The sequence below is a fragment of the Canis aureus genome, chromosome 16, assembly GCF_053574225.1.
Source record: "Canis aureus isolate CA01 chromosome 16, VMU_Caureus_v.1.0, whole genome shotgun sequence".
NCBI lineage: Eukaryota > Metazoa > Chordata > Mammalia > Carnivora > Canidae > Canis > Canis aureus.
Genome location: NC_135626.1, coordinates 40,445,350 through 40,455,977, shown reverse-complemented (window position 1 = coordinate 40,455,977; position 10,628 = coordinate 40,445,350). Strand labels below are relative to the sequence as shown.

Genomic DNA, 10,628 nt, shown 5'->3' with positions numbered 1-10,628 from the left:
TTCAACATGTAACCAATCAGTATCTTGTCAATATAGTCAGCCGATCGATCGACCTCCTGCTTGTCTTCCTTGTCTTTCTCTGGCAGAGTTTATCAGACCATATCCGCTCTAGCTTACTTGAAGTTAATTTAAAATGAACCACTGAATCTTGTTGAACAATGGCTTCCCTCCCTCCCCCAAAGTGAGGGGTGCTAGTGGTTATGGTAACCAAGAGAAAGAGGCCCTTACTGGTACCAGCTGTAAGGGGGTGGTGGTGGTGAGAGTGACCTAGAGCTGAATCTCCCCAAGTTTGAAATTGAGGGCTTGTATTAGCCTTGCCCCCACCCCCCTCCAGATTATATTGGGGTGATGTGCAGTTTGTATTTGAAAATAGTTGGTCTCTGAAACAACAGAAACCACCTCTTGGGGTTTTTTGGTTAGTCTGTACCTTGTGAAGGACTGGGTCTTCTCATCCTCTTCCCAGGTGATCTCTGGAACCTTTGCCTGGTCTTCAGACCAAGAGACCACCCCACATCAAGTCCAGTCTTTGTATCTATCTGATCTCTGGTCTGCCGGGGCCCTCTGCTGGTTGTGGAGCCTGGTGCCCCCGCTGCCATCCTGGCCCTCTGCTGCTCCCTGCTGGAGCTGCTGCTGTCATTTGCCCAGCACAGGGCTGTTGGTCTACTGAGCCCCGGACCCAGCTCCTCCCGGGGCCACAGAGGCCTGATTCTTGTTGGACCACCACCGTAAAGTGCTTTTCCTGCCTCCCTAAGCCCTCCACTGGCCCTCTCTCTACCTCCATTATGCCTCCACCTTTGATCCCAACCCCAAGAAAAGACCACAGAACACCAAGGCTGCTGCTGCACACTAGAATTGTTGTTTACTGGGTCAGGGTAGGTTGACCTTTCTTAGAGCCATGGCCTCGGAGTCTCGGGGATGGGCCTTTTTGGGCTTCCGGGGAAGGCAGCGCCCGGCACTGGCCTCCGACGCACAGCTGGCCGGAGGGGGTCATGCTGCAGGTCACGGCAGTGGGATCCAGGTCCGGTGGTAGTTGGATCTGCCGATGCACCCTCTGCGCCACACGGTAGCCAGCCCCATCTGGGCTGCAGCCCTCCAGTTGCCTCTGGCCGGTCACCATCAGACATTGGCCGTCCACTTGCACCACCAGCTCCTCCGGGGCAAAGCCACAGGCATCCACCTTCATCTGGAAGCCATTCTCTGCATGGAAGTTGTTCTGCGCAGTCACCACATCGTCCCTCAGGAGCCGTACGGGCAGTGTGGCCACCTGGTTCTGTTGGGCAAGGGCCACGCTGGGACAGCGTGATGCCACCTGGCTCCCGCTGGGGAGACCGCTACCAACCCGCTGCATCCGACTGAGCAACTGCTGTCCGAGGGCGAGGGCGCGAGGCCCTGGGCGTGGCTCTGGGCGCTCGGTGGCGGCGGCGGCGTGGGGGGGGGGCGGGGGTGCGGCTGCGCGCCCTGGGGAGAGGCCCTGGGGCGGCCTGGCTCCTCCGCTCCTCCGCGGCCGCCTGCTACGCCCGTCCGGTCTCCGCAGGCCTGGTGGTCACCGCCCTGGCGCGCCACTGCTGCTCTCATCCTGGCTCCCGGGGCGGTGACCCACCAGCGCAGACCAGCCGACGCTGTAGCGCTCACCAGCACAGGGCGGAGGCGAGATGGAGCCAGGCTCTTGCCCTTCCCAGAATCAGGCCTGAGGACAAGAAGGGCTGTCCCCTGAACCGAGCCCGGGGGTGTGACCGTGAGGGTCTTCCATCCTGACCGCGCACGGTCTTGTGACACGGGGCTTAGGAGGTGACCGCGACTTCCTGGTTTCCTTCATTCGTCAGACTCTGGGTCTACTGTGGCCGCCTGAGGGCTGGGCTCTGGGACAGAAGGAAGACGCGAACCCTGCCTTCTTCAGGCGCTCACGGCTTTTATGATAATCCTTTATTGCTGAAATATAACATAATAGAAGAAGCGCACCAGAGAGTACCACTGAATTATCCCCCAGAGAGCACCCCCATGTAGCCACCTCCACGGGGCAAGAAATGGAAGTGTTGCTTCTTAATCTCCGCTGTGGCTGCACTTCCGTGTCCGCAGACGTGTGGGACAGGGACAGGGGGTGGAGGGGCGGAAGCCAACACGACCCCGGGCAGCATCTGTGATTCCCCTCAACAGGAGCCTGTTTTCTCAGATGCTCCTCCAAGTCCCCAAGAAAACGGCAATCCTCGCTATCCCATAAGACTTCAAAGAGATTAGAAGTGAGGAGGAGACAATCTAGGGTAATGGCTCAGGCTTCACTTGCTTGTCTGGGGCCAAGAGGCAGGACAGAAAAGTCTGGAAGCCAGAAACGGAGGGAGCGGTCGTGGAAGACTACAACTCCCATCATGCTCCGGCGCAGCGACGCCTGCGCACCGAGCGCCGGTTGCCCATGCGGCCCTAGGGCTGGGAGCGCCGCGCCGCGCTCCGCTGCGGGGGAGGCCATGGCGGAACCTTCCCAGGCCTCGACCCCGGCTCCGGCCACGCAGCCCCGTCCCCTTCAGTCTCCAGCCCCTGCCCCACCTCCGACTCCTGCCCCCAGCCCGGCTTCAGCCCCGACTCCGGCTCCCACTCCGGCACCAGCCCCCGCGCCAGTTGCAGCCCCAGCCGGCAGCACAGGGACTGGGGGTCCCGGGGTAGGAAGTGGGGGGACCGGGAGCGGAGGGGATCCGGCTCGACCTGGCCTGAGCCAGCAGCAGCGCGCCAGCCAGAGGAAGGCGCAAGTCCGGGGGCTGCCGCGCGCCAAGAAGCTTGAGAAGCTAGGGGTCTTCTCGGCTTGCAAGGTGGGGGCGGGGCCTGGGGTGAGAAGGGGCGGGGCTTGGGGCATCCCAGGGCTCCGGTGGGAATGGGGGCAAATCTGTGGCTGGGGATCGGCTCCCCGTGCCCGGTTACAGGGCTATTGACCGAGTTTTCTAACGCCAGGCCAATGAAACCTGCAAGTGTAATGGCTGGAAAAACCCCAAGCCCCCCACTGCACCCCGCATGGACCTGCAGCAGCCAGCTGCCAACCTGAGCGAGCTGTGCCGCAGCTGTGAGCACCCCTTGGGTAAGGCAGGTAGTGCCCTTGGAGCTGGGGCGGGGGCAGGTCCTGGGGCCTGCTTGGACAGGATAATTTAAGTGCCACTGAGTTTTATCTTTGGAACCAAAAATGCCTCCGAAGGAGGGATTGGGTTGGGAACATGTATCCCTCCCAAGGGAAGAGAAAGGAAATTTGCCAGCCCAGAATAGACAGGGTCCACCCAAGGCTGACATAGTAGCAGTCAGTCTCACTACTGGTCATGCTGTTTGGAGCTACCAAGGTTGTAAATTGACTGGTGATGAAGAGTGAGAGAGCTCTCGTCATCTATCCTTTCTTTCTAATCCTACCACCTTTCCTTCTTGCAGCTGACCACGTGTCCCACCTGGAGAATGTGTCAGAAGATGAGATTAACCGGCTGCTGGGTATGGTGGTAGACGTGGAGAACCTGTTCATGTCTGTTCACAAAGAGGAGGACACGGACACTAAGCAGGTCTATTTCTACCTCTTCAAGGTGAGCTTCATCCAAGTGAGTGTGAATGAGCAAAGGAGGTGGGGCTGGACTGGGGAGTTTGCAGCTCTGAGCTCCACTGACCTCTACTCCTCCCTCTTCCTCTTCCTCCAGCTCCTGCGGAAATGCATCCTGCAGATGACCCGGCCAGTGGTGGAGGGCTCCCTGGGCAGTCCCCCATTTGAGAAGCCTAATATTGAGCAGGTGGGATGAGGAAGGTAGTAAGAGAATTGGGGGCATCTTGGAGGAGTGAGGAGCCTGTGTTCCCCATCTTCCTCAAGCTGAGAACAAGGGACAGGTTCAGAGAAGGGAGGATGTTCAAGATGGGCATGGAGCTGGGAAGGGGGCACAATTTTTCTTCACAGAGAGCCCGAGTGAGAGGGGAGCTTTAGCCTGCCCTCAGGAAGCACCAGATTTTGTATAAGAAACCCCTGTTGGCCGCTCACGTCTCCTTCCTGGTCTTGTTCCCTACCCACCCCTTCTCAGGGTGTGCTGAACTTTGTGCAGTATAAGTTTAGTCACCTGGCTCCTCGGGAGCGGCAGACGATGTTTGAACTCTCAAAGATGTTCCTGCTCTGCCTTAACTACTGGAAGCTTGAGACTCCTGCCCAATTTCGGCAGCGGTCTCAGGCTGAGGATGTGGCTACTTACAAGGTCAATTATACCAGGTAGGGCTGGCCAAGGCCAGCGGGGGGTGGGGGAGGGGGTGGGGGAGGGGGTGGGGGAGGGGGTGGGGGTGGGGGTGCTTGTGCTCATAAGCCCAACCTGGGTTTAGTGTCTCCATTCTCCATCCTACCTCCCCTCTGCCCGCAGATGGCTCTGCTACTGCCACGTACCCCAGAGCTGTGACAGCCTCCCCCGCTACGAGACCACTCACATCTTTGGACGAAGCCTTCTCCGCTCCATCTTCACTGTGACCCGGCGGCAGCTGCTAGAGAAGTTCCGGGTGGAGAAGGACAAGCTGGTGCCTGAGAAGAGGACCCTTATCCTCACCCACTTCCCAAAGTAAGGCTCACTCCGGCCTGTCAGGAGTTTGCTCCAGATTCACATCCTCCCTGTTGTCCCCTTTTTTCCAGGAAGGCTTCTTGGAATGGTCCCTCCTCCCCCTCCATGAGCCTTCTGGGATCTGGGTGTCTACCTGGCAGACTTGTCTGGGGCCCAGATGCAACTTGCTGGCATTTGCCTTTGCGTGTGCTAGTCTGGGGATGGCAGGTACATGGCCTGAGTGCTAACATTACCCCTGCCCATGCCCCTGGTAGATGTGACTAATTGTTTCCCATGGGGCCTGGACACAGCCTCAGAATCCTTCCTACCGCAAGGTGCCAAGAAGCCAGAGCTTATGCTTGAGGTGAAACCGATTTCCACTCCTGTTGTAGTCCTTTCCGTAAGATTTTGCTCTGTTGTGCTGCCCTCTCTCCCACTTTAAACTTGGCTCACCACTCCCCAGTTTGAGACGCCTTTGCTGACTAATGCAGGCCTTTCAGGGCCCCTTCTGCTGCGAGGTGGGAATGTGAGGTGGCAGGAGGGGGTGGATTCTGAGCTCCGTTTCACACTGAGGCCCAGGGTGACTTAGTGCCCTGCCCGGCCGCATAGCACAGGATGGCACCAGTCAGACTCTATCCCCATGTGCTGCACACCATGGCATACTGGGCCTCTGATCCTGTCCTGGATGTCCTGTTCTGCCTTTGACCAGGGGACTGTGTCTCCCCCTAGTCTGAAGCTGTCTCCACTCTCTAGCTCCCAGTTTCCTGAGAACAGGGTCTTTTTGACCTGCCTCCAGTCTGGGTCTGGTCCAGGCTGCTGCCTTGGTTGGAGGACAGAGTTGCGAGACACACTGTACCCTCCCCACAGATTCCTGTCCATGCTGGAGGAGGAGATATATGGGGCAAACTCTCCAATCTGGGAGTCCGGCTTCACCATGCCACCCTCAGAGGGGACCCAGCTGGTGCCCAGGCCGGGTATGTGCTCCAGCAGGATCTGCAGGCTCCTGGCTTGACTGTCTTGGTAGAGCTCAGCCCTCTGCTGGGGAAGAGGCACTGCAGATGGCTGCAGTGGGGATATGCAGAAGGGTGTGTCAGGGAGTCCCTTTTTGGGACCCACCACCATCTCTGACCCCCCACTCCTAATTTCGCTCACTCCCAGCTACGGTCAGTGCAGCAGTTGTCCCCAGCACCCCCATCTTCAGTCCTACCATGGGTGGAGGCAGCAACAGCTCCTTGAGTCTGGACTCTGGAGGGGCTGAGCCCATGCCAGGTGGGTACTGACCCCTGACCTCTGGCCCTCATTTACCCCTCCCCTGACTTCTCTTGCTGTCTACCAGAGACTCTGCCAACCTTCCCAGCAGGTGAGAAGAGGAAGCTTCCGGAGAACCTGACCCTGGAGGATGCCAAGCGGCTCCGTGTAATGGGCGACATCCCTATGGAGCTGGTCAACGAGGTCATGCTCACCATCACTGACCCTGCTGCCATGCTGGGGCCCGAGGTGGGCAGCCTGACTAACTGACCAGTGTGGGGAAGGGGGCCTCACCAGCCTCTGAGGCCTCAGCTTCCCACCTCTCCTCTGGTGCCCAGACGAGCCTGCTGTCAGCCAACGCAGCCCGGGACGAGACAGCTCGTCTGGAGGAGCGCCGAGGCATCATTGAGTTCCACGTCATCGGCAACTCGCTGACGCCCAAGGCCAACCGGCGGGTGTTGCTCTGGCTTGTGGGGCTGCAGAATGTCTTCTCCCACCAGCTGCCACGTATGCCTAAGGAGTACATCGCCCGCCTCGTCTTTGACCCGTGCGTCCGCAGAAGAGTCCTGACCCTGGGGCACCACACCTGTCCTCAGCCCCTGCCCCCACCCCACCCAAACCCGTGGGAATACTTGCTTCTCCTCTCCCAGCACTAAATATGGCCCTGGCCTCTAAGGCTGTAGAGACCTGGGGGGCACTTGGAGAACAGGTAGCAGCAGTGACTTGTCCTCTCTCCCCTCAGGAAGCACAAGACTCTGGCCTTAATCAAGGATGGGCGGGTCATCGGTGGGATCTGCTTCCGCATGTTTCCCACTCAGGGCTTCACCGAGATTGTCTTCTGCGCTGTCACCTCAAATGAGCAAGTGAAGGTGAGTACCTGCTCCTGGCCTTACCCCTACCCACCACCCACCACCTGCTTCTGGTTTGGGACTGTCAGAGCCACAGTCCCTAACCCTTCTCTTAGTGCCCAGGCAGTTCCTTCCAGCCCCACAAGGTGGCACTTGTCCTTTGGTAACTGCATTAAGAAAACACTTGTTGACAAATGGAGTCCCAAAGTCGATAACCCTTTTATTTATTTATTTATTTTTGAGAGATTTTATTTACTTCTTTGAAAGAGAGCATGAGCAGGAGGAGAGGCAGAAGGAGAAGCAGACTCCCTGCTAAGCAGGGAGCCCGAGGTGGGACTCAATCCCAGGACCCTGGGATCATGACCTGAGTGGAAGGCAGATGCTTAACTGACTGAACCACCCAGACGCCCCTCAATAATGCTTTTAAATGGACTTGAAGTTCCTTCATCGCCTGAACATTCACATATACGGGAGGGAGGGGGTAATACTTTTTACACTGGTCTTGCATTGGAGGATAGTTGTGGGTTCCATCCTTGATTTGGCACAACAGACTTACTGGTAGGGTCCCCAGTTCTCCTGTTTTATGTAATCCAGATCTGCATGGTGCCCCTTCGGTCTTGACATATGGGGGGAGACACTCTTTCTTCAGGGTTCAGATATTGAAACGAGTAGGGCCCTTGTGATGCCACTTCCCCTTTTGCTCTAACTCTGAGGCCTGGGAGCTAGGAACCAGTGACACCTAGATGGCAACTTCCTGGTTGGGTTTTTAGTCCTGACCTTACCGTGGCTGGCTGACTGACCTTGGAGACATTTCTTAAAATAGTTGAGTTTCAGGTGTTTGTGTTTTTTGTTTGTTTGTTTGTTTTCTGTATAACGGAGATAAAAATATTTATCTCGTGGATTAACTTAAGAGGTGACCTGTAAAGTACCTAGCAAAACGCCTGGCTCAGAGTAAGCGCTGAGCAACGCCAGCATCCTTCACTTCTTCCCCATAAATTCCCCTTCCTCTGCCAGTTGCTTTTCCTCCTCTGGATCCCAGATCCCCAGCTGTCCATCTCTCCTGTGCAGTCCACTCTCTGCTCTAGGCTGCCCTGCTAAGCCCTGCTCCCCTTCCCCACAGGGCTACGGGACTCATCTGATGAACCACTTGAAGGAGTATCACATCAAACACAACATTCTCTACTTCCTCACCTATGCCGACGAGTACGCCATTGGCTACTTCAAAAAGCAGGTGACCCGCACCTCAGCCCACACTTGCCTGCTGCCCGGGGCTCAGGGTCACTCGGTCTAGCCCACTGGTGTGGCTGGGGTGGGAGCCCCTTGGTGTTTGTTCCCTGTGCCATCTGGCGCCAACGGAGAGGTCTCCCATGCCCATCTGCCTGCCTCCTGCTGCCGCCCCTGTGACAAGTAGGCACCTATAGAGTGGGAGGGCAGGCTGGTAGAGCTGGGAGGCTCTGGAGGATGATTTGGGCGGAGCAGCTGACCTGGAGCCTTTCCAGGGGCAGATTAATTGAGCCCACACAGCACAGAGCATTGTATCAGCTACCACAGAAGGTGATCCAGGAACCGGGGAGAGGGGACACAGCATGCACAGCCCCTCGGGGGGTTCCTGGGAGGAGGATTATCCAAGTTGGAAAAGCCTTGCTGATGGATTGGGTCATAACTGTCCATTCCGTAGGGCTTCTCCAAGGACATCAAGGTGCCCAAGAGCCGCTACCTGGGTTACATTAAGGACTATGAGGGCGCAACATTGATGGAGTGTGAGCTGAATCCCCGGATTCCCTACACGGAGTTGTCCCATATCATCAAAAAGCAGAAGGAGGTGTGTGTGTGTCTGTGTACACACGCATGCTTGCATGCACACAACCTGGGGGCTTTTCTTGTACACCTTGGGGGTGAGCACACACGTGTGGATGTGTACCACACGTACGCACATGTGTGAGGTGGGCGTGGGCCAGGATCTTGGTTCTTGCTTTGCCTCCCAGGGAAGTTAGGAGATGAGGCGCCTGGACTCAGCAGCAGGGCCTCTGACCCTGGCCCAGCGAGGGTTGCCGCTGGGGCTGGAGTTGGCCCCTCAGACCCTGCCTTCCCTCAGATCATCAAGAAGCTGATTGAGCGCAAACAGGCCCAGATCCGAAAGGTCTACCCCGGGCTCAGCTGCTTCAAGGAGGGTGTGAGGCAGATCCCTGTGGAGAGTGTCCCCGGCATTCGTGAGCAGGGGTCTTGGTGGGGGAGGGGGCCCCTTGCTCAGAATGTGTTCTCAGATTCTTAGGGATGCTCTCCCCACTCCCCGCTTTGCAGGAGAGACAGGCTGGAAGCCACTGGGGAAGGAGAAGGGGTAAGTGTTGTATGGAGGGAGAGGGTGTTGGGGAAGGCAAAAGGACCAAGGGCCTCAGACATGGTGTCTCTCGCCCCAGGAAGGAGCTGAAGGATCCAGACCAGCTCTACACAACCCTCAAAAACTTGCTGGCCCAGATCAAGGTGGGGAGACCAGGTTCCCCTCTGGGGGTACCTGCACCAGCGACTGTGGCCTTACAACCCCTTCTGGGGTGGGTGGTACTCACAGCTGGGCTTGGTCACAGTGGGCCTGACTCCAGCTTGGCTTTCCTCTCCAGTCACACCCCAGTGCCTGGCCCTTCATGGAGCCTGTGAAGAAGTCGGAGGCCCCTGACTACTATGAGGTCATCCGCTTCCCTATTGGTGAGGACACTCCATTTCCACCCCTTCCTTCCACTTCCACCTCCCATACTCCTGCTCCTGCCTTCATCAGGCCCCACAGCACCCCCTCTGGTGGTCACCTTGCTCTCCTCAGCCTCTTAAAACCATGTCCTTGGGATCCCTGGGTGGCGCAGCGGTTTGGCGCCTGCCTTTGGCCCAGGGCGCGATCCTGGAGACCCGGGATCGAATCCCACGTCGGGCTCCCGGTGCATGGAGCCTGCTTCTCCCTCTGCCTGTGTCTCTGCCTCTCTCTCTCTCTCTGTGACTATCATAAATAAATAAAAATTAAAAAAAAAAAAAAACCATGTCCTTGTCTCCTGTTGCCCTAGACCTGAAGACCATGACAGAGCGACTACGCAGCCGCTACTATGTCACCCGCAAGCTCTTTGTGGCTGACCTGCAGCGTGTCATTGCCAACTGCCGCGAGTACAACCCCCCAGACAGCGAGTACTGCCGCTGCGCCAGCGCCCTGGAGAAATTCTTCTACTTCAAGCTCAAGGAGGGTGGGCTCATTGACAAGTAGTCTCTGGCTTTGGACCACAGCCTTGACCTGGAATGTCTCTACATCGGGTTCTGATCCAATCTCGAGGGGGTGCCCCTGGTGCCTGGGTTCCTCTCAGCCTGAGACACTCCAGCCCTCGGCCCTGCAGCCCCTTCTGGACACCTGCAGCTCTGTCCCACTTTTCCTTGTATCTGACCTTGTGGGGGGATCTCCTGGGTCTGGGGCTCCGCCTCTCTAAAGTGACTGGTGGCTAGAGGCACAGCCTTCCTGGGGCCGTGGTGGCCTCCAGCCCTGTCCCCATAGAGCCATGGAGTCTTGGAGTCCTGGGCCTGGCCTGTCCCACTATTTCCTCAAGGGTTGGGACTGCCAATTTTAGCTTGAGGGAAGGGGCTTCAGCATTTGAAAGTTCAGCTGGGACTGGGGGGTCATGCCTCACCCTGCACTGTCTGTCCCCCAGGGGTGGGGGCCCTGGGGACCACTCATTTCCTGGCATTAATCCCTCAGAGGGAACAATAAAGTTCTTTTTATTTCTCTGTGTGATTGTTGGCCTTTTTGGTAGGGCCCCCAACCTTAACAGGTTGACCCTGTTTCTGCCCCCACCTCCTACAACACGAGCCTATTAAACATCAGATGGGACCATCCTTCTCACCCAGCCTCCCGCACCGCTGGGGTGATGGCACCTGCCCAACTGCAGCACCTGCTTCTCCCTACTCTCAGCTGTTCCTGGTTCAGGTGTCGGGGCTGCAGGGACCCCAGTTTCCACCTGGCAGCCTTGACCTGGGTGGA

The 10,628-nt window shown here is 57.6% G+C and overlaps 2 protein-coding genes across 4 annotated transcripts; one reads left to right on the top strand and one right to left on the bottom strand.

The window, feature by feature from the left end:
* Nucleotides 1-834: 834 nt before the first annotated feature.
* Nucleotides 835-1,391, bottom strand: HSPB9 (heat shock protein family B (small) member 9). The gene has a single exon (XM_077853261.1). It carries the CDS (start codon nucleotides 1,346-1,348, stop codon nucleotides 860-862), a length of 489 nt encoding a protein of 162 aa, XP_077709387.1. The 5' UTR covers nucleotides 1,349-1,391; the 3' UTR covers nucleotides 835-859.
* Nucleotides 1,392-1,532: 141 nt separating this feature from the next.
* On the top strand, nucleotides 1,533-10,377 carry KAT2A (lysine acetyltransferase 2A). Of its 3 annotated transcripts, none has more exons than XM_077853250.1 (18): nucleotides 1,541-2,798; nucleotides 2,938-3,061; nucleotides 3,400-3,545; nucleotides 3,657-3,746; nucleotides 4,029-4,210; nucleotides 4,356-4,547; nucleotides 5,394-5,500; nucleotides 5,685-5,795; nucleotides 5,884-6,023; nucleotides 6,113-6,321; nucleotides 6,517-6,643; nucleotides 7,743-7,853; nucleotides 8,301-8,444; nucleotides 8,718-8,832; nucleotides 8,924-8,960; nucleotides 9,040-9,103; nucleotides 9,238-9,322; nucleotides 9,670-10,377. In XM_077853250.1, the coding sequence occupies exons 1-18, from the start codon at nucleotides 2,262-2,264 to the stop codon at nucleotides 9,861-9,863; spliced, it is 2,715 nt and encodes a 904-aa protein (XP_077709376.1). In that variant the 5' UTR covers nucleotides 1,541-2,261; the 3' UTR covers nucleotides 9,864-10,377. The 3 variants fall into 3 exon arrangements, with proteins under 3 accessions (XP_077709378.1, XP_077709376.1, XP_077709377.1); XM_077853251.1 differs by having other exon boundaries at nucleotides 1,542-2,798; nucleotides 5,887-6,023; XM_077853252.1 differs by lacking the exons at nucleotides 8,924-8,960; nucleotides 9,040-9,103; nucleotides 9,238-9,322; nucleotides 9,670-10,377 and having other exon boundaries at nucleotides 1,533-2,798; nucleotides 8,608-8,729.
* The last annotated feature ends 251 nt before the right edge of the window (nucleotides 10,378-10,628 follow it).

Excerpts from the sequence above, each read along its gene's own strand:
- HSPB9 (XM_077853261.1), bottom strand. The coding sequence starts at position 1,348 with ATGCAGCGGGTTGGTAGCGGTCTCCCCAGCGGGAGCCAGGTGGCATCA.
- KAT2A (XM_077853250.1), top strand. The coding sequence starts at position 2,262 with ATGGCTCAGGCTTCACTTGCTTGTCTGGGGCCAAGAGGCAGGACAGAA. Across the intron at positions 5,796-5,883 it reads AGGGGCTGAGCCCATGCCAG|CAGGTGAGAAGAGGAAGCTT; the intron begins GTGGGTACTGAC and ends CAACCTTCCCAG. Across the intron at positions 6,322-6,516 it reads GCCCGCCTCGTCTTTGACCC|GAAGCACAAGACTCTGGCCT; the intron begins GTGCGTCCGCAG and ends CTCTCCCCTCAG.